Source organism: Rhinolophus sinicus, chromosome X (assembly GCF_036562045.2).
Source record: "Rhinolophus sinicus isolate RSC01 chromosome X, ASM3656204v1, whole genome shotgun sequence".
Taxonomy (NCBI): domain Eukaryota; kingdom Metazoa; phylum Chordata; class Mammalia; order Chiroptera; family Rhinolophidae; genus Rhinolophus; species Rhinolophus sinicus.
In genome coordinates, this window is record NC_133768.1 from 42,061,408 (window position 1) to 42,085,763 (window position 24,356).

Below are 24,356 nucleotides of genomic sequence, written 5' to 3' on the forward strand. Positions count from 1 at the left end.
TCAAGTGGCACGGGCTGGGCTGTACTACTCTGCTGCTGGATAGGGGGTCCGGGACGTGCCCCTGGCCGCAGCCGGGTTTATCTTACCAGAGCCATTGGGTCCAATGATAGCGGTGAACCTCTGAAATGGTCCGATAATCTGTCGACCCTTGTACGACTTAAAGTTCTCGATCTCAATCAGTTTCAGGAAGCCCATGACGGCTACGGCGCCGGCGGCGGTACGAATGGCCGCGCCGTGCGCCGAGGAACTGAGATAGCCTGCGCGGGAAACACCGCAATGCAGGCCGGGCGGACCCCAAACGTCGCGAGAATAAGTGCAGGTCGAACGGGATTTCCGGCTTCCGGCGTGGGCGGGAGCTAGGGGCGGGGCCTTCGGGCTGACGCGCAGGTTTGTTGATCCGTTGCCAAGGCGCGAGCTTACGACAAGCGTTTGGGACCCGCCTCCCTTTCTTGTAGCCTGGCAACGCAGAGCGCCGCCACTACCGAGAGAATTGCAGAGGCAGCGGTGCCGCAGACTGAACAGCTTTTAGGATCCGAAGAAGCAGACAGAGTTCACTCTTGCTAACACAACTCTGAAGTCACTACAGGGTTATGCCCCGCAGGGCAAGAGGAAGGTGGGAGTTCGGCTTTAGCCTGGCCGGCCAGAAGGCTCGGACAAGAATAGAGTGGGGTACTAGAAGGACCCCGGGGAGCGGGGAGCGGGGAGCCGAAGGCTGTACAGGAAGGAGGGGCCAGCGGGAGGATTCGGTGTTAGATGGGCTCAGCTCTTACTGTGGCTCGGGGTTGGAGGCGGAGTGGGGTGGGGTTAGAGGTGGGATGGAGTGTGAAGGGGGATGGGGTGTTAAGAGCTATGAGGGTACTCGAGCCACAGGGATAGGGCTGGGGAAAGCCGTGGCCAGAGGTACTGCCCCTATCCCCTGCCTCCCTCCTTTTCCTCCAAGCAGAGTTCAGAGACTGACGCTGTAGCCCAAGAACAGACTTGGACCTGAGCCATTTGTTGGCTATTTGAACCTAGACCTCACTTAGGAGCTTCAAAATTGGGACGCCTTGATAAGAAAGGTATTTTGTGTGAACCCTTAGGAGTCAAGGTCCCTAACCCAGTGTTCTCCACCCTTATCCTTCTTCTCTTCTCACCCCTTTATCTCTCTCTTCGTGCCTCACCTCCATGCCATTCCCTCCTCTCCATCCCCCTCTGCCCCATCCCTTGCTTTCCCCTTACTCTTCTCTCTCTGCCCTCAGTCCTCCACACCCACCAACCGCCCTGTTGCTCTCCTTCTTTCCTTCTCTGCCCCCTCACTCTGCTCTCTCTGTCCCTTTCCCCTCTCTGTTCCCAATCTTTTTTATCCCTCCCCTTCATCCCCTCATCCCTATATCACCTTATACCTGCTCATTACCAAGGCCATGGCCTTAGCAGTCCAAGAAGCCTAAAATGTCTGCTGAGTCTTCCCCTTCAGTGACCTTATATTGTGGTGACAAATGGAATGAGTAGGCTGGAGTTGGTTCTTAGACTGAGACATGGAAAGGGTCTGGTGGTTGCCATAGCAATTCCTGTAACTATTTTTAAAATGATGTCCAGAGGCTGAAAAGAGTCTTGAAGTCTTAGGACAAGTCCAGGAAAGTGAGAAAGTTTGGTTGATACACTCTAGTAGAGAAGAACCATAAATGAAGTTCAACTGGGAGGAACAGTCATGGTCAGGCTGAGGAGTAAAATGGCCAAAGGACAGCAATCTGACGTGAACTATTGTTTCATTTTAAAAGATGAGCTTGAGCTTGAGGGGAAGAATCAAATTGAATCACTGCCTCTCAGACCATATACAAAATGCAATTCCAAATGGATTCAAAACTTAAATGAGAAAGGTAAACTTTAGAATTTTAGAACAATATACAGGAGACTATCTTTATGACCGCAAGGGATTCTTAAATAATAAAAACTATTATCAAATAATAATAAAGTGAAAAGACCAGACACAAATTGGAAATGTTTGCCACATATAAACTAAGAAATGGTTAGTGTGTAGAATGCATAAGGAACTCCTAAGAGTAATAAGAAAAACAACCTCATTTTTTAAAAAAAGAACAAAAGATATGAATGGGCACTTCACAGACGAGTAAACAAAAATGGCCAAAACACACATGAAAAGATATGCAACCTCATTAGCGATATGGAAAATTCCAATTAAAATCGGTTATTATAATTTTACACCCACACATTGGCAAAAATCAAAACGTCTGCAATACGAAGTATTGGTGAAGATGTGAAGTGACTGGAGTTTTTATACACTATCGTCAAGGTGTAAACTGGTACAATGTCCTTGGAAAACAAGTTAGCATTATCTTGTAAAGTTAAATACGCTGTAAGTGTTATGATCCAGCACTTCCACTCCTAGGTGTAGGCTAGAGAAACCTTCCCACCTCTATATATGTCTCTTTTAATCTACAGGTTCCTCCTCCCTCTTTTTCTCTTGCAATTAAAAAAAATACACTGAGTTTGTGCCACAGAGTCCTAGTCTCTGTTGAACCCACTTCAGTCAGGCTTTCGGCCCCATAACCCCCCCCCCCATGTTCTTGTCAAGGTCATCAGCAATCCTCATGTGAGTAAATCACTTCTCAGTCCTCCTCTTAACCCATCATCCGTTGCTCACTCTCTCCTCCCAAAAGCACTTTCTTTACTTGGCTTCTCTGACTCTCCTGGTTGTTCTCCCACCTCCCTGGCCACTCCTCCTGAGCCTCCAGTGCTAGGTCCTCCTCTTGTCATCTGCCCCTGGGACACTGTTACCCATTTACATGCGCTCCCTTAGAGATCTCTTATAGCCTTAGAGCTTTAAATTCCTTTGTATCAGTCAGGATTGGTTAAATGATGCTAAGGTGATAAACAACCCCCCAAATCTCTGCAGCTTATAAAAACAAAAATGTATTGCTCGCTCCTCCTTGTCCATTGTGGGTTGGCTGCATCTCTGCTGTGTCATCATCCCAGGACCTAAGCTGAAGGAGCAGCCCTTACCTGAGACATCACCAGTCTCATAGCAGAGAGTAAACACAAAAAGTGGCTATCACCTAACAGCCCTTAGTTCTGCTGAGGAATGGCACATGTCAATTCTCACACTGGACAGAGCAAAGCAAACATCATGGCTAACCTCAAGGGCAATGAGATAAGGATGTAGAATGCTCCTGTAGACAGGAGCAGCAAATCTTTTTGAACAATAATAAAATGTATCACACCGTTTGTATGTGATCGATGGACATCTATTAGACTCTCAAACTCAGCAGTCCAAAACTGATCTCCTGACCCTCCCCCCATCCCATACATCCCATCTCCCCGCACAGACTGTTCAGTTGATAATAAGTGCATCCCTCTGATTGCCGAGGCCCAAATCCTTGAAGTTATGCTTGATACTGCTCTCACACCACACATGCAACCCATCAGGAAGTCCTCTCAGCTCTGCCTCAGAATCTAACCACTTCTCACCACCTCTCCTGTTACCAACCTGGTGTGTCACCATCATCTCCTGTCTGGACAACTGTGATAGCCTCCTGTCTGGTATCTCTGCTTCTAGCCCTGCCTCCCCTACCTCCAGTCTATTCTTCACACAGCAGCTAGAGTGATCCTTCAGAAATCAAAGGCAGAACACGTCCCTCCCGCTGCTCAAAACCCTCCAATGGCTGCCCATTTCTCTCAGAGTAAAAGCCACAGCCCTTACAGTGGTCTGCAAAGTCTTACATTCTCTGTCCCCTCTGTTATCTCTCTAATGTCATTTCCTACCTACCTCTCCTCCACTCACACACTTGCCACATGCTGTTCCCTTGAATGTGTGCCCCTCATGTCCACCGTAAGGCCTTAGCACTTTCTGTTCTCTCTGCTTGGAGTACTCTCCTCCTAGATATCTACATAGGTGACTCCCTCACCTTCTTTAAGTATTTGCTTAAATATTACCTTCTCAGTTATGCCTCCGCTGACTTCAATATTTAAAATTGCACCCCCCATTTCCTTGGCACTTCCAGTTCCCCTTATCCTGTTCTATATTTTTCCCATAGCACTTATGATCTTACAAACTATTTAATGTACTCTTTATTGTATATCTGCCCCCACTAGAAAGTAACATCCACAAAGACTCAGATTTTTATCACTTATGCTGCTTGGTACCTCCCAGTGCTTAAAGAAGTGTCTGACAGTAAGAACTCCACAAATACGAGGTGTGATCAAACAATATAGTGAATGTTTACATTTGAAAAAATTATTACAGTAAAAGACACATTGCCATTAATCCCCTTCAAAATACTCCCCCTCGCTTTGAACACACTTATCCCATCGTTCTTGCCACTTTCTGAAGCAGTTATGGAAGTCCTCTTTCGTGTCTTTAGTTGCGCTGTCATGGCTGCCCCAATGTTGTGAATCGATTCAAAACGTTTTCCTTTCATGGTCATTTTGACTTTGGGGAAGAGCCAGGAGTCGCATGGTGCCAGATCCAGTGAGTAAGGTGGATGAGGACACACTGTAATGTTTTTATTTGACAGAAATTGCCATATACCAGAAGCGATGTGTGACATGGAGCGTTGTCATGATGGAGGATGAAGACATGAAAGAGGACTTCCAGAACTGCTTCAGAAAGTGACAAGAACAATGGGATAAGTGTGTTCAAAGTGAGGGGGGAGTATTTTGAGGGGGATTAATGGCAATGTGTCTTTTACTGTAATAATTTTTTTATTTAAACATTCACCATATTGTTTGATCACACCTTGTATATTCTAGTATTTCATAGTTACAAAATGGTTTTTCAACAAAGACTGGAACTAGCTAGAAGAATTGAGGAATGGTGTTGCAAACAAAAGAATGGCAGTGTATAAAGGCGGAGGTGGGAACAGTTGTTTCATTGGAGGACGTGATGGAGGCCAGTGTGCCTGGAGCACTGCCAGCAAGGGAGCCGGCCACATGAGATCAATTCCAGACGTGTGCAGGGACCGGATCTTGAAAACCCACAGTTAGAAGTTTGGATCTGATTCTAAGGGCGTGGGAAGCCAGTAGAGAGGGTTTTAAGCAGGTGCGAAATATGATCAGATTTATGTTTGCAAAAGTGTTTGAGACTTGTAAGGTAAGCAGGGATCAGATCATGGAGACCCTTATAAATCTAGCAGAGGAGGTAGGCTTTATCTTGGAAACACTGGGGAGCCATTTAAGTGTTTTAAGCTGAGGGGCACCATGGTCAGATTTGCTTTTAGAAGCATTACTCTGGTCACCAGTGCAGAGGAAGAAATCAGGAGGGTAACACTGGAACAAGGGGGGGGCAGCACTAAGGCTTCTCGGAATATTGTCTGGCACCAGACTGTGAGGCCTGAATTACGGTGGTGACAGCAGAGCTGGAGGACACAAATAGGAAATATATCAGGAAGTGAAATGAATGGGAATCAATAACTGGTGAGATACTGTGAGGACAAAGGAATGGGGGCAGGGGGGTAGCGCTGATGGGCCATCCCACCTCCTCGTTCCAGATGTTTAAGCTAGACCTGCCACCAGATCCGAAGGAGGTGGCAGCCATTGAAGCTAGACGAAATCGAGAAAGGGAGAGACAGAGCCATATCTTCAATGTGCGGAATCGAGTCTTAGGGGTGAGTGGGTAGCGGGGACTTTCTTGGCACCAGGAGCCCCCTTACTCTCGCACCTGGAGAGGAACGTAGCAGTGCCTGGTACAGCACCTCCCTGATTCGAGCAGGCCCCAGGGCTGGAAAAGAAGAAGAGGGGGAAAAGGCATCCCCCCCCCAGTCATGGGAAGGGCCTGGAAAGGAGGCTGGGGCTTCAGGGGAAGAGGAGCCGATGACAGCTGACTCTTTAGCCAAGTGGCCTGGTTCTCGAGAGACAAGGAACATGGAGCCAAAAGAAAGTGTAAAGGTATTGCATACGCCTCAACTCTCTCTGGAAGGCTACATAAGGAATTGAACTGGGCTGAGGAACAGAGAAGGGAGGAATGCTGACTCTTCACTAAATGATATACCCTTTTGCACTATTTTGAACCATTTTAAATGAATTATAATCAAAGAAAATATTGATAGTTTAAGAAACATAGATTGCTGGGTGGATGCATGGAGGGAGGATGCAGCATGGTATTCTGGAAAATACCCCATACCTGTGCTCAAGGGCCAGGTCTGCCGTTTACTAGATTTGTGGCTTTGGCTACATCCCCTGTCTTCTCTGAGCTCCAAGCTCCTCCTTGGTAAAATGAGGCTAACGGAAGTGTTGAGGTGAGTGTTAAAACGTGGTGGCTCAAAACCAGAGCAGAGTACCTGACACAAGTGAGTAGTTGGCTGAGGGATTGAGATCCAGCTGGCAAACATTTCCTAGGGCCTCGTCTGTGCCAAGCACTGGGCTGCCCAGCAGGGAGACAAAGCTGCAGCCCAGCCTCGGCCCTTAATGGGCACACAGTCGGGTGGAGATCATCATCGATAGAGGCCAACTTTTCAATATAATGTGGACAGTGAGTCCGAGATCCTGTAAGACTGGCACCTGCCAGAGGGGTCAGGAAAATGAAGCCTGAGCTGGTCTCCAGGGATGAAAGGAGTTTGGGTAAAGAGCGGAGGAAAGAGTATTCCTTTGGAGGGAGCAGCTGGAGCAAAGGCTGTCGGTTCGCAACAGCCCAAGATGTTGGGGAAACTGGACGCACAGAGTTCCTGGGGGTGGGACGGGGAGGAGTGTATTGAGATGAGTGTCATGCAGGGAATCATGCAGGGTCGCTGGTCCCGCCCCCCACAAGAGAACGCAGGATATGGTGAGGCCAAAAAGGAACGCCCACGGAGCCATAGATAGGGGAGTTATACCACTATATTCTCGCTGGCGGCATCCGCCTCTCTGCAATCTGCTCTTCTTAGGTCAGCCACCATCTTCTTGCTAGCCCCCATTTGCTGCCAGCGCAGCCACAGCAGTTATACTAGTGGCCAGTGGCTCATTGGCCACAGCCAACGGCCATCCAATCACAGTTGATGGCCATTTACTACCTGAGCCAGCACCTTCCCATGTGAAGCCAAGAGCCTGGAAACTGCACTCCCGGCTCCATCCCCACAGTGAGGCTGGAGAACGAGGCAGAGGCTAGACCGCTGAGGGGCTTACAAACCACACTGAGATGGTAGAATGTTGTCCAGTAGGTATTGGGGATCTACAGGAGGATTTTGAAGCAGGTAAATTCTGAGCAGATTGTTTTAGAGCAGTCAATGTCTGCTGCTGGGCTACCCCTCCTCCCCAATTTAGCTCATTTCTTTGCGATCAGGTGGATGTGGCAGCCCTGAATAGACAGGTGGAAGAGCAGAAGCTTTGGAAGGCAACAGAGCGGAGCAAGGAGGCAGCTTATGGTAAAAGCCCAAGGCCAGAGGCCAGCCCCGGAGGGTAACGTGAGGGCCTGAGTGGGCTGAGGGAGGGGTAGTTCTGCCTCAGAACCGGGCCTGAGGCCCCATGTGTGGCGGGGCAAACCAGATGGGCCCCGGGAGCAGAGGCCGTGCTGAGTGGGCTCTGTCCCTCCTGGGGGGCCTTCTCCATGTCCCTGCCCACCACCCCCAGCTACCAGCCAGGTGCAATATGATGTGGTAGCCCAGATGCTACAGAAAGAAGAGGCAGAACGGACACGTCGCCTGGCCAAAAAAGTCCAGGAGTTTCGCGAGCAGAAGCAGCAGCTCAAAAATAAGCAAGAACTTAACCTTTGGGATCAAGACCAATGCTGGAAGGACTTTCCAGCCCATGCCGGTGATTACAGCCCCTGCTATGGGCCAGCCAGCATGCAGTGCTTCGCTGGCGAGGACCTGCACAGGGCCACATGCCTGAAAATGCAGCAGGAGCAGTTCCGGTACAACCTGGAGAAGCAGGTGCAAGAGCGCCAGCAAGCCAAGCTTGATGAACAGTATGCAGGTAAGCCGCGGGGTCCCCAGGCGGGGTGTCACCCTGAATCGGGTACAGCATGCAGGAGACCACAAGTGTGGGGGGAGATACAATTACTCATAGGGCTGCTGCTGAAAGACTGAGCGGACCCCAACCTCCCTCCCTGACTTCCTTCAGTAACTGACAGTTTAGCCATTGGTCCCCTATCAGCCCAGCATTCCACAGTACCTGGAGGCAGTACAGCGACGACAGACCTAATAGCCCTGCTGCTTACTAGCTGGTTTGGACAAATGAATTTTCCTCTCTGTGCTTCAGTTTCCTCATCTTTCAAATGGGGATGATAATCCATACCACATAGAGCGTGTATCAGCATGAAGTGAGATTCTGTAGGTGAAGCACAGCTTAGTGCTCAATAACTGGTAGCTACCATTTCTAGGACATCATCTGGGGCCACATCCTCCTCTTCCATTAGAGTGAGCCCTTCGAGGACAAGGATTGTCTCTTACCTACTCGCACTGCTCACCTTTCAAACCACCCCTATTATCGAACTCTGTGCTGTTGTACCACTTATCATAGATGTCACTAACTCTGCAAGTCTTCATGGAATGTCTGTCTTCTCCCCCAAAATGTCAGCTCACTAAAGAAGAGCCACATCTCTCATTTCCACCCCTGTGTCCCAGTTGCCTAGTCCAGTGCCTGCCACAGTGAGGAGCTCAGTAAATCACTGTTGAATGAACAGTTGAAGACCAAAGTAAACAAGACGGGTCCCTGCCCTCCAGAAGCCCATAGAACTACACCTTCCAGAAAATCAACTTAGAATAAGAGGGAAAGATACATGCAGAAGTCATTCATCAGCCAATGTTTATGCTGTAACATTGTTAGTTACTCTGACAGGTACTGTGGTAGAAGGGCATACAGGACGTGGAGGGGACATGGAGCGGTCACTTCTTAGAAGGAAAGGGAAGCCGCGTAGGAGGGTGACACAGCTCAGCTGTCAGGAACCAGTTTTGAAAAGTTGGGTACATTTTGCCAGGATGGGGAGAGGGAACAAGAAAAGGCCCTTGTAGGCAGAGGGGGCAGCAAGAGGAAAAGTACCAGGGCTGTGAATGGTTTGGGGGTTTAGGATACCCAGTCTCGTGTCAGAGCAGCCCAGGGTTGAGAGCTTGGAGGAAGACCCTTTTCCACCAAACTAAGGAACTGCGACTTTACAGTGTAGGCAGTGTGTAACCACTTACCAGTTTTAAGCAGAGTGACAAGACCGTTTCAATATTCAGCAAATATTAAGCTACCTACTTTGTGCCCGACACAGTGAACAAAACAAAAAAAATCCTTGCTGTCATGGAGTTCACACTCTAATGGGGACAGACGGATAATAAACAGGATAAAACAGTGAAATATATAAGGAGGTTAAGATAATTGCTAGAGAGAAAAATAAAGCACAAAAGGGGCTATGGGGACTTTTGGAGGAGGGCACACAGTTGCAATTTTAAATCAGGAAAATCTCACTAACACATTTAAATACAGATCTGAAGATGAAGGAGTGAGCAGCACAAATGAGGCAAGGGCTGCCCAGGTAGAGGAAATAGCTAGTGCAAAAGCCCTGAGGCAGGAGGGAGGGTGTCTGCAACGTCTGAGGAATAGCAATGGGGCCGGAGTAGCTGCAGTAGAGTGAGTGAGGGGAAGAGTGGTAGGCAGTGAGATCAGAGAGGTGAGAGGGGCCAGATCAAGTAGGCCTTATGGGCCATGGCGAGGACTTCAGCTTTTACTAAGTGAGGCAGGAGCCACTGGAGGGTTTTGAGTATTGGAGTCACATGACTTGTTTTAGACAAATAACTCTGGCAGCCACTGTTGAGGTTGGATTACAGGGGCAAGACTAGAGGCAAGGAGATCAGGTAGAAGACTAGTGCAGCCAAGAGGAGGTGGCCACAGGCAGCTGTGTAGCTATATGATCCTGAAGTTCCAGGGCCAGTCTGGGCTACAGGGAGAGATCTGGGGGCCATGGTGGGGGTGGGGGTGTGAATGAGCAGAATGCTAAGCCTAGAGCCTGGGAAAAGGGTGAGCAAATGGTACAATCTGTGAAGACAAAGACCAAAGCTGCCTTGTTAACCACTACAAACCCGGTGACTTACACAGGGCCTGGTACATACTAGATGCTCAATGAATGTATCTTGAGTGAATGAATGAGTACAGGAAAAAGAGCCCATAATAAAGACTGAGAAGGGATCAGGGAGGTAGGAAAAAGATGCATAAAACAACAACAACAATAATAATAATAATAGCAGCAAACCTTTATTGAGCACGTACTGTGTACCGCATACTGTGCTAAGCTTTCTACTATGTATGTAACTCATTTAATTATCACAACAACCCTATGAGGCAAGTACAAGGATTATCCCTACTTTCAGCAGAGGAAACTGAAGAACAGGGATGTTAAGTAACTTGCCCAAATTCATGTAACTAGTGGGTGCCGGAAGCCAGAAGTGAACTCAGGCAGGCTGGCTGCAGAGCCTGTGCTCTTGACCACTGCCCCTTACTTTCCTTCTCAGTCCCCATGAGAAAGTGGGGACTCAGAGGCCAAGAGAGGACTTTCAGAGAGGGAGTCATCAATAATGTCAAGTGCCCTGGAGCAGTCCAGACAGGAACAGAGCCCTGTGTATTGGATTTGGAAATTAGGAGTAGTTGGTGATTTTTGTCAAAGCACTTGCAGTGGCACCCAGGGCAGCAGGCAGGCGTATGAGAAGTCAGAGTGAGGCATGGGGACAGCAGTACGCGGAGTGACAGTGACAGGTCCGTGTAGTGTGATGAAACGAACATGGGCTGATTCCTCCAGACACCTGGATTCAAATCCCAACCTGCTACTTGCCAGCTGTGTAATCTTGGGCATTTTACTTCACCTCTAACCTCTCAGTGTTCCCATCTGAAAAATGGGGCTGATCCTTTCCTCTTCAGGTTGCTGTGAAGAGTGAAACGAAGCAGCACCCTCCTTTTCTCTCTTCCCCCCACCCCTAGCCTTGCAGTCTTCAAGTCCGTGTCCCTATGCCTCTTCAAACCAAGCCTTCTGCCTGTGCTCTGGACCACCTTCTCCATGCCCTGCCCCTCAGTATCCCTTCCCCTGTGTTCTCAAGACTTCCCCTTCTGTGCAGGCTGCAAACATGCTTATGTCTAACCCATCGTAAAGAAACAAAAGCCTCTCTCCACCCTGTGATTCCTCTAGATGCTGTGAGCTACCTGTTTTCCTTCACAGCCATACTTTTTTGAAAAGTCTGCTTCCACTTGCTGTCTTTTCTTCCTAACTTTTCGGTCACACCTCAAGCCCCTGAGGTCTCATTTCTCCCTACACACCTTCACTGTCACTACTCTTACTAAAATCACGAGGGCCCTTGGTTATCAGGTCCAAGAGGCTGTTTATTTTTCTCCTTGACTAGACCTTTGACTTGACTCTGGTTACATCTTCCTTCTTGAACCTCTCTCTTCCTTGGCTTCTGTAACAGCACATTCTGCTTGTAACTCCCTGACCATCTTTTTGTGTCTGCCCATTGTGAGCTCCTCTTCCTTCTACTCCTTCCTTCTTGAGACTTTGTCCCTAGCGCACTGCTCTCCCAACACTGCATACTTACCTCAAGTGCCCTCAGCCCTCATTCCGGTTTCAGCTACCATGTCACCACCTCTGTCTGTGCTGAGGACTCTCTACCTGCAGAATCAGATATCTAGATGCCAGCTGACCACCTCCAACCTAGCTTCCTAAACAGAATTCACGGGTGCCCCCTAACCTGCTGTTCATTCTGTATCTTCTACTTCCAGCGGTAGCCACACCATGCATCCGGTTATCTCAGCCAGGATCTGGGGAAGCATCCCTGAGTCTTCTCTCTGACTCCCTCATTCAATCCATCAAGTACTGCTAATGTAACCTCCTGTATATTTCCCCTCCATCCTTCCCATCACTGGCCTAGTTTGAGCCCTCCCAACTGGCCTGCTGCAATAGCATCCAAGGTGGCTTCCCTACCTCCACTGTCCCCCACCAGAAGGAGCTTTCTAAAATGCAAATCTTAACTGTGTCACCCCCTTGCTTAAAATCCTCCCATGATCCCCACCACACTCAGGTGAAGTTTCTGGCCCTCAGTCTGACCCCTGCAAAGATCTCTAGCCACTTGCATTTTATGCTCCATAGTAGGTGCTCAAATGAATTCACTGTGCACCTACTATGTGACAAGCTCTGATCTAGGTGCTATTGCATGGTAGTGAGTCAAAGAGACAAAAACCCTGCCCTCAGAAAGGTTACCTTTTAGTGAAAAGAGAGACAGACAATAGACAAAACAATTTAAAATGTGGAGTATATTAGATGGTGACAAATGCTAGGGAGAAAAATCAGGGAAGGGGGGATAAATGTTGGAGGCAGGCAGGTTGCAATTTTAGGTAGGAGAGGGAAAGCCTCAGTAAAATGGTAACAACTGAGCAAAGACCTGAGGGAAGCAAGTGAGATAAGCCAAGAATAACAGCTATTGAAACTCCCTGAAGGAGGAGTATCTGGCATGTTCTAGAAACTGCAAAATCAGTATAGCTGGATTAAAAGTGTCAACAGCTTTGGTCATGTTGCACCGGGTATGCCCTTTGCTCTTTTTGCCCATATACAACATGTACATCAAGGATCAGCTCCTCCTGGAAGCCTTCCTCTCACCCACCACCTAAAGCTCTCATAATGAATGCCCTGTACACATCTCATTGACCTTACCACACTGAGTATGATCTATGTTTGATCCGTTCTCCTCACTAGACAGAGAGTTCTCTGAGGACATGACCTAATTCTGTGGTGTCCTCAGAACCCAACGCATGGCCCTGTGAGGCTCAGAGAAATGAAATGATTTCCCCAAGGTCACATAGCTCAGAAGCAACAGAGCTGCACTGGGCCCGAGATCTACTGGAGGCATCTTTCAGTTAAGTACTTGAGGAATCTTTGTTACTGCCACTTTGGCTATCCCTAGTCACACAGAGCTCCTTCCATATCCCTACAATTAGGACATCACCCCCATTCCCAAACACACATACACACATATCCACAACGCTTGTTGAACGAAATGGCTGAATGAGTGAACCAGGAATAGAGCAGGTCAGTATGGTGCCCTGTCCATATTTCTCTGAGTAGATAAGCTCAATGACCAGCTGCGCCTAGCCATGGACGCACGGGCCACCCAGGTGGCCAAGCTGGAGGAGTCCTGTCGCATAGCCATGTCGTCTGCCAGGGCCAACGCCAACAAAGCCAAGGTATGGCCTGAGCCATCCAGTGCTCCGGGCTCTCCCCAACCCCCTGAACAAAGTCCTGGGGAACCTTAGCCACATCTTTCCCTTCACAACCTTTCTTGAATCAACACCAGCCATCTCCTCTACCTGAGGACCTCCCCCTTCACCTTCTGCCCTCTTAGGGCAGAAGATGCCATTCCCTACCTCCAGAGTCAGGATGACGTGAGAACAGAACACTGCCCTCCCTTCCCCAGCCTCTCAGTCTAAAGACTTCCAGAGGCCAGGGAAGTTCCCTGCCCATTCCCCCCACTCCACCTTAGGTCATTCAAGGGCCACGCGATATCTCTGTTCCTTCACTCCCTGAGTGGAGGAGAGTAGGACCACATATCCTCCTCCCGTGACTGAGAGTTCCCTGAGATTGGCCTTATATTCGGGGACCCCACCAGGCAGCTGAGCTGGCTGAGCAGAAGCGCCAAGAGCATCAGCACCAACAGGAGGCCAACTTCATGGAGATCCAGAACCAGATCATGAGTGACCTACTGACTGAGAACCCCCAGGTCGCCCAACACTCTGCGAGTCCCCGCCGGGTCCTGGCCTATTGCTGGAAAGGCATGACTCCAGAGCAGCGAGCTGCCATCATGAAAGCCCAGGAAATGCAACGTCATGAACAGGAGGCACAGCGCCAGGCCAAACAAGCACTGGATGCCGAATGGGAAAGCCAGACCACGTGCCTGGCCCAGGCAGCCATGGAACTAGAAGAGCAGGAAAGACAGCTGTGTGCTGAATTCCAGAGGGGGCTGGGCTCCTTCAACCAGCACCTGGCTAAAGAGCAAAAAGCCCAGTGAGTTCCACAGGGTGGCAGCAGGGATGAATGCCAAGGGAGAGGCGGGGAGGGGATGGTGAGGGCCAGGGAGAGAGGGAATGCCCGTCAGCTAAGGCCACTGAACTTCTTTCACAGGGAGAATTATCTGAATTCAATAATCTACACCAATCAACCTACAGCTGAATATCACCTACAGTTCAACACCAGCAGCCGTTAAGCTCAGGATGGTTCTCCTTTCTCCATCCAGCTCACAGAGGCTAGGAGTCAGGAAAATGCTGCAGACCCCTTCCCCCAATCCATTCCCCAGTGGGAGAGAGCTGAGCCAGCACCCCTACCTTCAACCCTACGTAATAAAGGTGTCCACTAAAATCAAGGCCATGTGTTGTAATAGGACACAAAAGGTATGAGGTACTTACTGCCTTTCCCACGCCAACCCTGGGATCTGAGCATCCAGCCCTGTCAGTCTCCACCCCTTCACCTTTCTTCCCAATGCCCGTTCCCCCAGCACACAGCGCTACCCACTCCCTGTGAGAAATAGAGACTTTATTAGGCACAGAGGGTGACTGGTAGGCAGTTACAGAATGGCTACTGGGCTTCCTCCCAAGCTGGAGTACAATATGCCAGAGGAAGGAAGGGTGGAGGAGTATGTGTTTTCTCTGCCTTCTCCCTTCAAGGCTGCATGCGGATGGCCCCATCCAGCCGGATGACCTCTCCATTGATGAATGGGTTCTCAATGATGGCCTGTACCAGATGAGCATACTCAGCAGGGTCGCCCAGTCGTCTGGGGAAGGGCACCTGGCTGGCCAGGAAGTTGCGCACTTTCTCTGGGAGGCTGTTCAGCAATGGGGTGCCAAATAGGCCTAAACAAGACAGCCAGAGTCAGAGGCCCGCCCTTGCTTTCATGTTTACCTGGTCCCGCCCACCTGAGTCCTACTTGTGGTGCTTCCTAAGCCTGGAGATAGACGGCTGCTGCTGCTCAGGTGGTGGATACTTTCCCTTCTCAATTGCCCGTGGATCCCACCCAATCCCAGGTGTGGCAGGGAGGGGATATGTCTACCTGGAGCAATGGTCATCACCCGGATGCCCATGGGAGCCAGATCCCGAGCAATGGGCAGTGTCATGCCCACTATGCCCCCCTTGGAAGCAGAGTATGCAGCTTGTCCAACCTGGAGAAGGAGTGGAGGTCATATGTGGGAAAGCCCCAACAAGTCACTGAGGAGACACGAGCCTTGCCCCTGCCCACACACCTGGCCGTCAAAGGCAGCCACGCTGGCAGTGTTGATGATGACCCCACGTTGGCCTCCCTGGTCTGGTTCATTCTGTCCCATCTCACCAGCCACAAGACGGATCACATTGAAGGTGCCCATGAGATTCACCTGGAGGACCGGTAGAGACATGGTTAGGACCTGAGGCAGAGGCAGCCTTTTCCCCAAAAAAGCTTTGGGGGCGCCTACTCCTGGAGACACTCTAAGGCGTTACATTGAGAACTCGCTGGAAGTCCTCCAAGGTATGAGCCTGGCTCTTCTTTGAGTTGTACGTCTTGATGGCTACTGCAATGCCTGCACAGTTGACTGCTACATCCACACGGCCAAATTTTTCTTTTGCTAGAGTCAGGGCTGCTTGCACGTCCTTCTCTGAGGTCACCTTCAAAGGGAAAAGTGGAGAAGGCATTCATCTCCCAGCACACACACTCACCACTAAACGTATGGGAGGGGAGGGCAGAGTTATGTAATCAAGGGAGAGGCCAAGAGAAAATGAGATGGGGTAAAGGTGAAAATGTTGGGTACTACAGAGCAATGTTTCGAAACATTTTTCAGATCTATACCTTCTTTTGACAAATTCACATACCCATGGAGATTCTCAATTGCTGTGGATCAGAGAACTGTTTTGAGAATTAGTAATATGAAGGTAGACTAGTTTTGTACCCCTGCCTGCTAAGATGATTTCATCAAGCTTTACTGTCTGTACTTTGTTTCATGAAAAGTTTTTCGGCTTTGTAAATATAAAATTACAGGGCACCATGTGCACTGTCAAACTATACATACCCCCTCCAGGAGATTCTGAGGTGTCCAATCCCCAGCCCCACTGTTGTGAAGGGAAAAGAAGTTGGGTACACTGCTCACATAGGCACCTATGGGAAGGGACCCCACGGGTTCCCAGGCCGGCGTTGGTAACCTCATGCACACCCTGGAAGAGGTGAGGTGACCCCACTTACATCAGCTGGGGTGAAAACGCAGCTCTTCCCTAACTTCTTGGCCTGGGCCTCCCCATCCGAGTTGGGCATGTCCAGAAGCACAGCGCGGGCCCCCTGCCTCACCAGTCGCTCTGCTGTGGCCAGTCCTAAGCCCGAGGCTCCGCCGGTTATTATGGCAACCAGGTCCTGTGAAAGCACGGTCAAAGGCTACGCTGTGCAGACACTTTAATCTCCCTGTTCTCCAGGCTGCTGCGAGGGAGGCTCCCTGTCACCCTTAAGGTGTTACCCAGATGTGCTTCCTCTCCTTACCAATAGGTTTCTCATCCCCAGAGAGCGCATCCAGTCACCCCACACACACGTGAGGTGCAGAGTTGACCTTCACCTCCCGAGCCCCACCACCGCAATACCAGGCCTAGATACGCGTGGCCCTCTCTCCCAGCACCGATCTCTTCCCCCTATTTCCACGGCTGCGCCGTCGCAGCCGGTGCAGCGGGACAAGCCGCAGGGGCGAGGACCGGTATACCTTCACGCTCCTACACACCGCAGCCATCTTGCGCAGGTCTCTCCAAGGGGGCGGGTTGCTGGTGCTCGCTGATTGGCCGAGGCAAAGCTGCGGGGAGGGCGCGGCGAGGGGGGCGGTGCGCCGCGAAGGACCGGGGCGTGTGCGGAGAGGGCTAGGCAGCGGTTCCGGGCTCTCAGAGTTGTTTCAGCTGCGGAAAGAACCCAAGAGCCACAGCACAATACCACCAGACCTGCCACCCGACTCTCTAGCTGTCCCGGGGGCAGGAGGCCAGCTCCGCGGGGGTGGGGGGAGAGACAGGAGAGTGAGAGAGTGTCCCTTACTGCTCACAAAAAGCCTTCATTCAAGTATAAATATATCTGAGAGACTCTTATATGCTAGGCTTTGTGCGGGACACTGGAGATATCCAGAGGAATAATAAAGGGTTCATGCTATCCAGGAGGGCACAGTTCAGTTGGAAAAGAGGTAATTAACAGCACAGACACAGACAGAAGAGGACAGAAACAGATTCTGGGACACAGACATTGATATCCAAAGATGGAGATTCTGAGAGCCATATAGATAGAAATATGTTGAGGGAGAGAGTGAAAGGAACAGATGCCAGATCAGATCACAGAGACATGGCTGTGGAGAGCCACTGAGAAAAGCTAGGAGGTAGACATTTGGAGATAGAGCTGCTGAGAAGCACAAGCCCAGAGAGGCATAAACAGAGAAGAAAAAACTTCTTTCATCAGTTTAACCTTTGCTACTGTCCTCTGTGTCTAACGTATTTTAAATCCAAAAGCACAAATCACACATTGCAGATTGGACCTCAACCAGAGGCTGTCATTTAAGACTCAGGTCTTTGGTCATCCTTGAACATTTTTCAACCAGCACCCTAATTAGAATCTTGAGCCCACCTAATCTGACTTCCTTCTATACTTCTCCCCAAACCAAGGTCTTCAAGCCATAAATCTTACACTACATTTTCAGCCCCATTCGGCTTTCTGTTTCTGTTTCATCTGAAGTATCTCCCCATGTGCTTTCCCACCCAGGAAGACTTCCCTCTAGGCCTCCTGATTGTTGACAACTACCACACACATGGCCACTACCCCATGTTCATTAAAGGATGTAGTACCAGATTCACCATCCTTCTGACCACATGAAGTCCTTCCTGCAATTTATAGCACTCCTCTCTGGGCCCAATATGCTCCAGCCACAATGGCCTCTTTGTGTTCATCTTTGCATTAGCTGTTCCCTCTGCTTGGAATGCTCTTCCCCTGATCTTTGCATGACATCTATCTATCTATCTATCTATCTATCTATCTATCTATCTATCTATCTATTATTCAGAACTAAGCTTAAATGTCACTTCCCCTCCCTGATCACTTAAGCTGTAGCCACCTAATAGTTAATATCCCATTGTGTTGGAGGAGGTCATCAACAGAATGTGACTGCCAGTTTATCTCCCAGCAGGACCCAGGCAATCGATGCCTCCTTACCCTCTCCTCTGCTTAGAATATATGCTCCGTCCACCATTCCCGCAGCCAGAGCTCTTCTACGAAGGACACAGCCTTGAGAGAGTAAGGTGTCGTTGAGACCATCTGGACAGTATATGTGACTGAACCCAGCTAAGGCCTCTATATAAACTTTTAAAATTCTGACAGGCGAGTGCAGATATCTGCTCATCTTGTGGCCACCCAAGACAAGTCTCATATGCAAGTTCTCTTGCTTATTAAACCTGCCACCTACGAATCTGGAATGGTCTGCCTCTTTCTTCTATCTTTCCTTGTCCTCTGTTTATGGGAGCCAGTTTGCAAACCAACACATTACATATCTGAATTTTCTGCAAAGCACTTACAGGTCCATAATCTTTTTTTTCCAACCTTGGGGCCAGATTTGTTTTGGAATTCAGAGTTTTTTCAATTTTAGAAAGGAAGACATATACTCAATATTACATAACTCTGTATACTGCATATACTCTATATTACATAACTACTGAAAAAGATCTGGAGTGTCACATAATTAAACATTAATATTTCTAGAGTGAAAAGTATGAAAATTCACACTAAGTGTGAATCAAGATTATAAATAGCCTCGCACTACTTCAGGTCAGGTTTGGTCACCTAATGAGTTTGGGCTCCAAAGTATGAAAAAATAACCTTATGCCTTTCAGAAATTTGGGCACTATGGAATTGTGCTTAAAGGCTTTTGAGCCTTATCTAACCTGACCTTGTTTGTGTGTGTCTTTGTGCAGTTCTTCCCCTGTTTGAAGGTATGTCAATGGCAGCAGAATCTTGCCATGCTGGTTCACCTCTTGGCTACCCAATGCCAAGAACACTGCCTGGCATGTACTAGATACTCAATATCAATCAATCAACCAACCAACCAACCAACCAATCAATCTTGGGAGAATTTGCAGGCCCAGCTTCATGATTCCTTCATCTACTCAACTTAAGGGACCTTCATCTCCTCTCTACTTTAACCACCTCCATCTAGGCCCCATTGTTAACCTTGTCATGGCCTGGCATGACTTCCTCCCTCTCCCTAGCATCTACACACCACCATCTCTCACTCTGGCTCTGGCTGGCTAAGAGGTGACATTGACAACTATAAAGGACCTCAAATTATGAGTATAAAGAGCATCAAAATGTGTGCCTGTAATATCCGAGTGAGTTGGGGCACAATTCAAATTAATGGTTTAAACTCTGAAGCAGTGTACCTGACATGAGAATGACTGTGGCGAGCCTCTGAGAGGTGTGCTGAGGACACATGTAGCTGAGTGTTTACCATTTTAATTATTGGGGCTGACGTCTGAATGAGCCAGTGTAATGACTTTAGCTTGCCCAAATCAGTGGTGGTGTTCAGTCTTTGTGTAATCAGAACTTCCTGGCTGCATTTGACATGGTTGATCACTTCCTCCTCTTAGAAATCCCCCTTGGCTGCCATGAAACCTCACTCTCCTGGTTCCTCCTACTTCCCTGACTGTTCCTTCCTGGTCTCCTCCCTGGGTTCCTTTTCTTCTGCCCCTTTTCTGGGGAGCTCATCCATCTTCTGGTTTCATTACTGCCTCTCGGCTGAGGACTTCCCAATCTCTATCTCTAGCTTACCCCTTCGCTGAACTTCAGAATGAGATAGCCAATCATTCGCTAGCCCCTACACCAGATGGCCCTTAGGCACCTCCAACACATGTGCTAAACTAAACTCAATCATTGCTCCCTAAACCTGCTCTATCTCAGTTGGTAGCAATACCATCTTCCTAGACACGCAAGCCAGACCCTGGGGCTGATGCCCTCTTCACTCCATCTAATCAACTGCCAAATCCTATTGATTAAGTCCTTCATACTTCTTGAATCTGGCACATCCTTCCTCCTATCTTCCTATTATCAGCATACAAAATCTCGTCTGTACTATTGCAACTGCTCAGATCCCACTGTTGTCCCTCTTGAAAGGATCCTCCAAGAAACCAGCAAAAACCTCTTCCTACAACTCACATTTTATGTTACCCTCCTTGCTTTAAACCCTTTCAGTGGTCCCCTGTCACTTTTAGGGCTCTCCATAAGCTGCAGCGGCTGTCTGACTTCAGCCTGTATAACACTGTACTTTCCAGCAACAATGCACAGTATTCCTGCCAGATGAGATACAGGATGCTCGGTAATTATCTTTGAATTTCAGATTAACAACAAATAATTTTTAGTATGAGTATCTCCCGTGCAATATTTGGGACATACTACTATGAAAGTTATTTATTAACTAAAATTATTAGTTATTTATCTAAATTCATATCTGAGTGGGCATCCTGTAATTTTATTTGCTAAATCTGGCAATCCTACCCCACAGATAACCCCCAGGATGGTGAGATGCCCCTCCTCAGACTCCCACAGCTCTGAACTAATATTTACCTCCTGAGAGATCAGGGATCTCTTCTGACCTCTGCATCTTTGGTACGCTATACAGGGCCTGGCAGGGAACAGATGGCAGCGTTTGCTGAGTGAATGAATGCATATGCGTGACATCACAATAAACCTGCATCATTTGGTGGAATCAGTAAGTGTAGTGATCAGTGCACAGTGTCAGTTCCACTTATATCCATCTCGTCTTCACCGCCTTGGAAGAATTACCTCATGGTTGACACACCCACCTAGCAGGAGAGCTAGAAAACTGGGAGTCATTTGCAGACTTGGTGAAACCACTATAGGGCCAGCTGGGGATGGTTTGTGGTTTTTGGAGGAAGGGGAGAAGTGGGAGGGAGGCGAGCTATTCTGACAACATGAAGATGAGGAAGGAAAACAGGCGCGAGCCGCGGAGGGCTGCGGGGGGGGGGGGCATGTGGACAGCCCAAGGAAGGCAGGAAAGCCAGCAGGTAGGAATGAGGGCGAGGAACTGGGAGCCAGCTGGCACCAGAGCGAGGTGTGATAGCCGCAGCAGGCAGGGGACGGGAGCGGGAGAAGGCAGGCTCTGGCAAGGCGGGTAGAACCAATTCTCTTCCTCCGGAACTCCTCACCACCCCTCCTCCTAATGGAGGCGGCTCGAAAGACCCCGCCCTGCTCCCCTGCCGACGTCAGAGGCAGTCACCCGGGCTTTGGCCCTTCCGGGCTTCCCAACTCCCCAGCCCAGGGGTTAGTCTAGTTTCTCCAACTACTCCCCTGACCCCCAAACCAGGAAGACCAGGGAGAGAATCTGATAATCCCTTCCCCTCCTCGCCTGCCCAGGTCTAGTTAGTAAAGACTCAGAACACGATAAACTGGGGGAGATGAGTCAGCCTGGACCGGGCGGCAGCTGCCAGTGAAACCCCCGCCATTGTGATCCGGCAGCACCCAGAAGTGGGGGGGCCCCGCTGGGTGGAGGTTGCCCATTCCTGGTGCGAGGCTTTGGAGGCAGTGTCTGTAATAAGTCTGGAGCACTCACCCACTGAGGGAGCAGCTGTGGGACCTGGATCATTTCGTTTTGGTCTCCCAGCCTGAATTTCCTCCGCGGTGAAATGGAAATGAACATGTGCTTTATCCGAAAGTATTATGTCTGCCATAAAAGGCAGCTGTGCACTCCACCCTAGGCCGCTTGTGCCATGTGAGACTGTCCCTATGGCGAGGGTGTGGGTCGCTGTTAGAGGATGTTGACAAAGCGGTGTGTGACAGCGACAAGTCAGAGGGAAGACGAGGATAAGTGCAGCCGCCAGGGACAGTTGAGGCGGGCACAGAGTCCTCGGAAGTAGAAGGGCAGCTGTCCTTGCTCCTTTCGCCTGGATCGCAGTTTGCGGTACCCTGGGGAGACCGAAAAGCAGAGGACTGAAGGGAAGTGGTGTGTTAGACCCGGAGGAAAGCCCTCTCAATCCTGTCCTCACATCTCCATGCCCGAGAAGGGGCTCAGTCTGAAGTCCAGTCGTCCACAGATCATCCCCCCTGGAGAGGCTAAGTTTGGACGTTAACTGCGCCGCACGCCACCCCCAGCCTTCCAGTCAGTTCCAGGGGCCCACCCCACACTCTGGGGGACTCTGAGTCAAAAAGGGGGTCCCGTGGGGCGGGGTGAGGTTGAAAGACCTGCTATGGAGCCCCCTCTGTGGCTTGGGAGAATCTTTACTTTCCTCATCCGAGGCAGAGGAAGACCCCAGATGGGCCTGACAAACGTCTGAAAGAGTGACGTCAGACCACGGATCAGGAAGTGTAAGCCTGAAGGAGGTGGGAAGCTGCCCATTGTGAGATCGGGTTAGAACTTTGACCCCAGACTCCAGCAATAAAAAAGACAACATGGATGGCCCTAGAGGGTGTTATGCTAATGAAATAAGTCAGACAGAGAACAACAAATACCTTATGATCTCACTTATATGTGGAATCTAAGAATCAAAACAAATGAGCAAACCAAACAAAAATAGACTCAGAAACAGAGAACAAATTGGTGGTTGCCAGCTATAAAATAAATAAGCCATAGGGATGTGACGTACAGCATGGGGAATATAGTCAATAATATGTAATAACTTTGTGTGGTGGCAGATGGTTACTAGACTTACTGTGGTGATCACATAGTAAGGTATACACATGTTGCATCACTATGTTGTACACCTGAAACTAATATACTATTGTATGCCAACTATACTTTAATAAAAAATTTAAAAAGAAAGAAAGGGAAGGAAGCCATTGGCTGCTCCAGCTGCAGGTGTAATGTCATAGAGGCTTCAGAGACCTTAAAGCCTAGTGCCTCTTATGAATGAGGATCCTGAGACCCAGTCATACTATTTAACACTGATATGTGGCATGCTCTGTTGTGACTGTATTCACTGTTAATCCTCACCACAGCCCTGTGATTACAAGCATCCCTGGTTTAAAGATGAAGAAAGTGAGTACTGAAAAGTTCAGCCACTTTCCAAAGTCACAAAACTAGTAAGGAGCAAAGCAAGAGTTCCAACTCAGGCAGTCTGGCTTCAGAGTCTGAAGACGAATGATGAGACTAAAATCTAGGTCTTCTATCGCCCAATCTTTGGGCCTCTTTACTACGTGCATTTTAACATTGATTTGTTCATTCAGCGAATGTTGTGTCAGGCATTCTTGGAGGCACTTAAGATTCAGGAGTGAACAAAACAGACGTGGTTCTTGTCCTCGAGTCTCTGAGGGAGGGTGAAGGTGGAGGATGTCAGAGATAAACAAAGATGGAGAGTAGTTAAAGCAGTGAAAACAGCAGATTTTATTCAGTAACTACTGACAGTAGTGGAAAGAGCTGACCCCATTCCCATTTGTGCAGAGGTGACTGGGCATTTGAAAGGAGGGAGAGGAGCAAGCAGCATCTCAGCAGAATCAGGGAAATGACAAATGAAAGTGGAAAAGAGGGTGGGTCAGTGTAAGAGTGGCTAGGCCAGCTGTGTCTGCTGGCTGGCAATGATCAAAGTTAGGAGTCTCCTCCCACAGAGACTGGGAGACAGAGGACCTAGGCTTCCTGATGATTCCATTTCAAAGGAATGGCTGTCAGGTCCTTGAGAAAGACACTTCTGAGTTGTAGGAGAAACATCTACATCTCAAAGGGACAGGGGAAGATTTCACACTTGTAAGCCCGTTTTAGCAAAAATTGCTGTAAGAAAGGGAGAGCAGAAGCCTCTCCTCAGGCATCGGCTTGAACAAAAGAGAAACTCCTTTCACAGCCCTGAGCTTTTCCAGATGGGATCTGGGTCACCCCAGGAACTCGACCTTAGTGCAGGGGTGGGGTGGATGTTTGAATGGATTTTTCCTACTGAGAGTTTTTCCAGGGAGGTGGAACCAACAATAAACATGTAAATTCGACCTTCAGGAGGTGCTAATATTGAAGACCTGGGAGATGTGGGGAAGGGATGGACTCTGCTGGTGAACTGAGAGCCCAGACACACAAAGGTCCGGGAGGGAAAGAAGTCCAGAGGGAAGGGCAAGTGGAAAGATCTGAGGCAGGACTGGGCTTGTGTTCTGCTAAGGGCAGGAGTCAAGGCCAGTGTTCTGGAGTGCAGGTAACAGTGAAAGCAGTGAACGAGAGTGGGGCTAGGACAATAGAAGTCTCGGGTCTTGGGGACAGTCAAGGGCCAAATCACAAGTACTTATTATATACCAACAGGACCATCCCTATAAGGCCGTGCAAGTTTTCACTGTATAGGACACCTCGTGTTGAGGGAGTGAGAAGGGGGATCTAAAAGTCAGCCTTTCCTGTGTTCATCCAGCTATGCTGTCCATCCTGGTGCCGGGCTGCGTCGGCCAGGAGGAGGGGTGCCTTTTTCTATTAACCACAAGCTAGTCAGACTGTGG

At 49.2% G+C, this 24,356-nt stretch overlaps 3 protein-coding genes across 8 annotated transcripts in view; 1 reads left to right on the forward strand and 2 right to left on the reverse strand.

Annotated features, from left to right (window-relative positions):
- SMC1A (structural maintenance of chromosomes 1A) overlaps nucleotides 1–254 on the reverse strand; it is a 37,642-nt gene extending 37,388 nt beyond the window's left edge. For both annotated transcript variants that reach the window (XM_019718922.2, XM_019718920.2), the window contains exon 1: nucleotides 87–254. In XM_019718922.2, coding sequence (XP_019574481.1) covers nucleotides 87–195 — 109 coding nt within the window. In that variant the 5' untranslated portion in view covers nucleotides 196–254. The remainder of the gene's footprint in view (nucleotides 1–86) is intronic.
- Nucleotides 186–14,272, forward strand: RIBC1 (RIB43A domain with coiled-coils 1). 4 transcript variants are annotated; one of them, XM_074324138.1, is made up of 10 exons: nucleotides 186–319; nucleotides 456–613; nucleotides 944–1,058; nucleotides 4,512–4,637; nucleotides 5,484–5,600; nucleotides 7,250–7,331; nucleotides 7,537–7,881; nucleotides 12,992–13,110; nucleotides 13,533–13,927; nucleotides 14,045–14,272. In XM_074324138.1, the coding sequence occupies exons 5-10, from the start codon at nucleotides 5,484–5,486 to the stop codon at nucleotides 14,124–14,126; spliced, it is 1,140 nt and encodes a 379-aa protein (XP_074180239.1). In that variant the 5' UTR covers nucleotides 186–319; nucleotides 456–613; nucleotides 944–1,058; nucleotides 4,512–4,637; the 3' UTR covers nucleotides 14,127–14,272. The 4 variants fall into 4 exon arrangements, with proteins under 4 accessions (XP_074180239.1, XP_074180240.1, XP_019574482.2 ...); XM_074324139.1 differs by having other exon boundaries at nucleotides 4,512–4,626; XM_019718923.2 differs by lacking the exon at nucleotides 4,512–4,637.
- A 163-nt stretch (nucleotides 14,273–14,435) lies between these two features.
- HSD17B10 (hydroxysteroid 17-beta dehydrogenase 10) lies at nucleotides 14,436–16,783 on the reverse strand. 2 transcript variants are annotated; one of them, XM_019718927.2, is made up of 6 exons: nucleotides 16,627–16,783; nucleotides 16,125–16,289; nucleotides 15,389–15,553; nucleotides 15,157–15,285; nucleotides 14,967–15,075; nucleotides 14,436–14,769 (listed from the first exon to the last, which is right to left on the reverse strand). In XM_019718927.2, the coding sequence occupies exons 1-6, from the start codon at nucleotides 16,651–16,653 to the stop codon at nucleotides 14,579–14,581; spliced, it is 786 nt and encodes a 261-aa protein (XP_019574486.2). In that variant the 5' UTR covers nucleotides 16,654–16,783; the 3' UTR covers nucleotides 14,436–14,578. The 2 variants fall into 2 exon arrangements, with proteins under 2 accessions (XP_019574486.2, XP_019574485.2); XM_019718926.2 differs by lacking the exon at nucleotides 16,627–16,783 and adding an exon at nucleotides 16,413–16,558.
- Nucleotides 16,784–24,356: the final 7,573 nt, after the last annotated feature.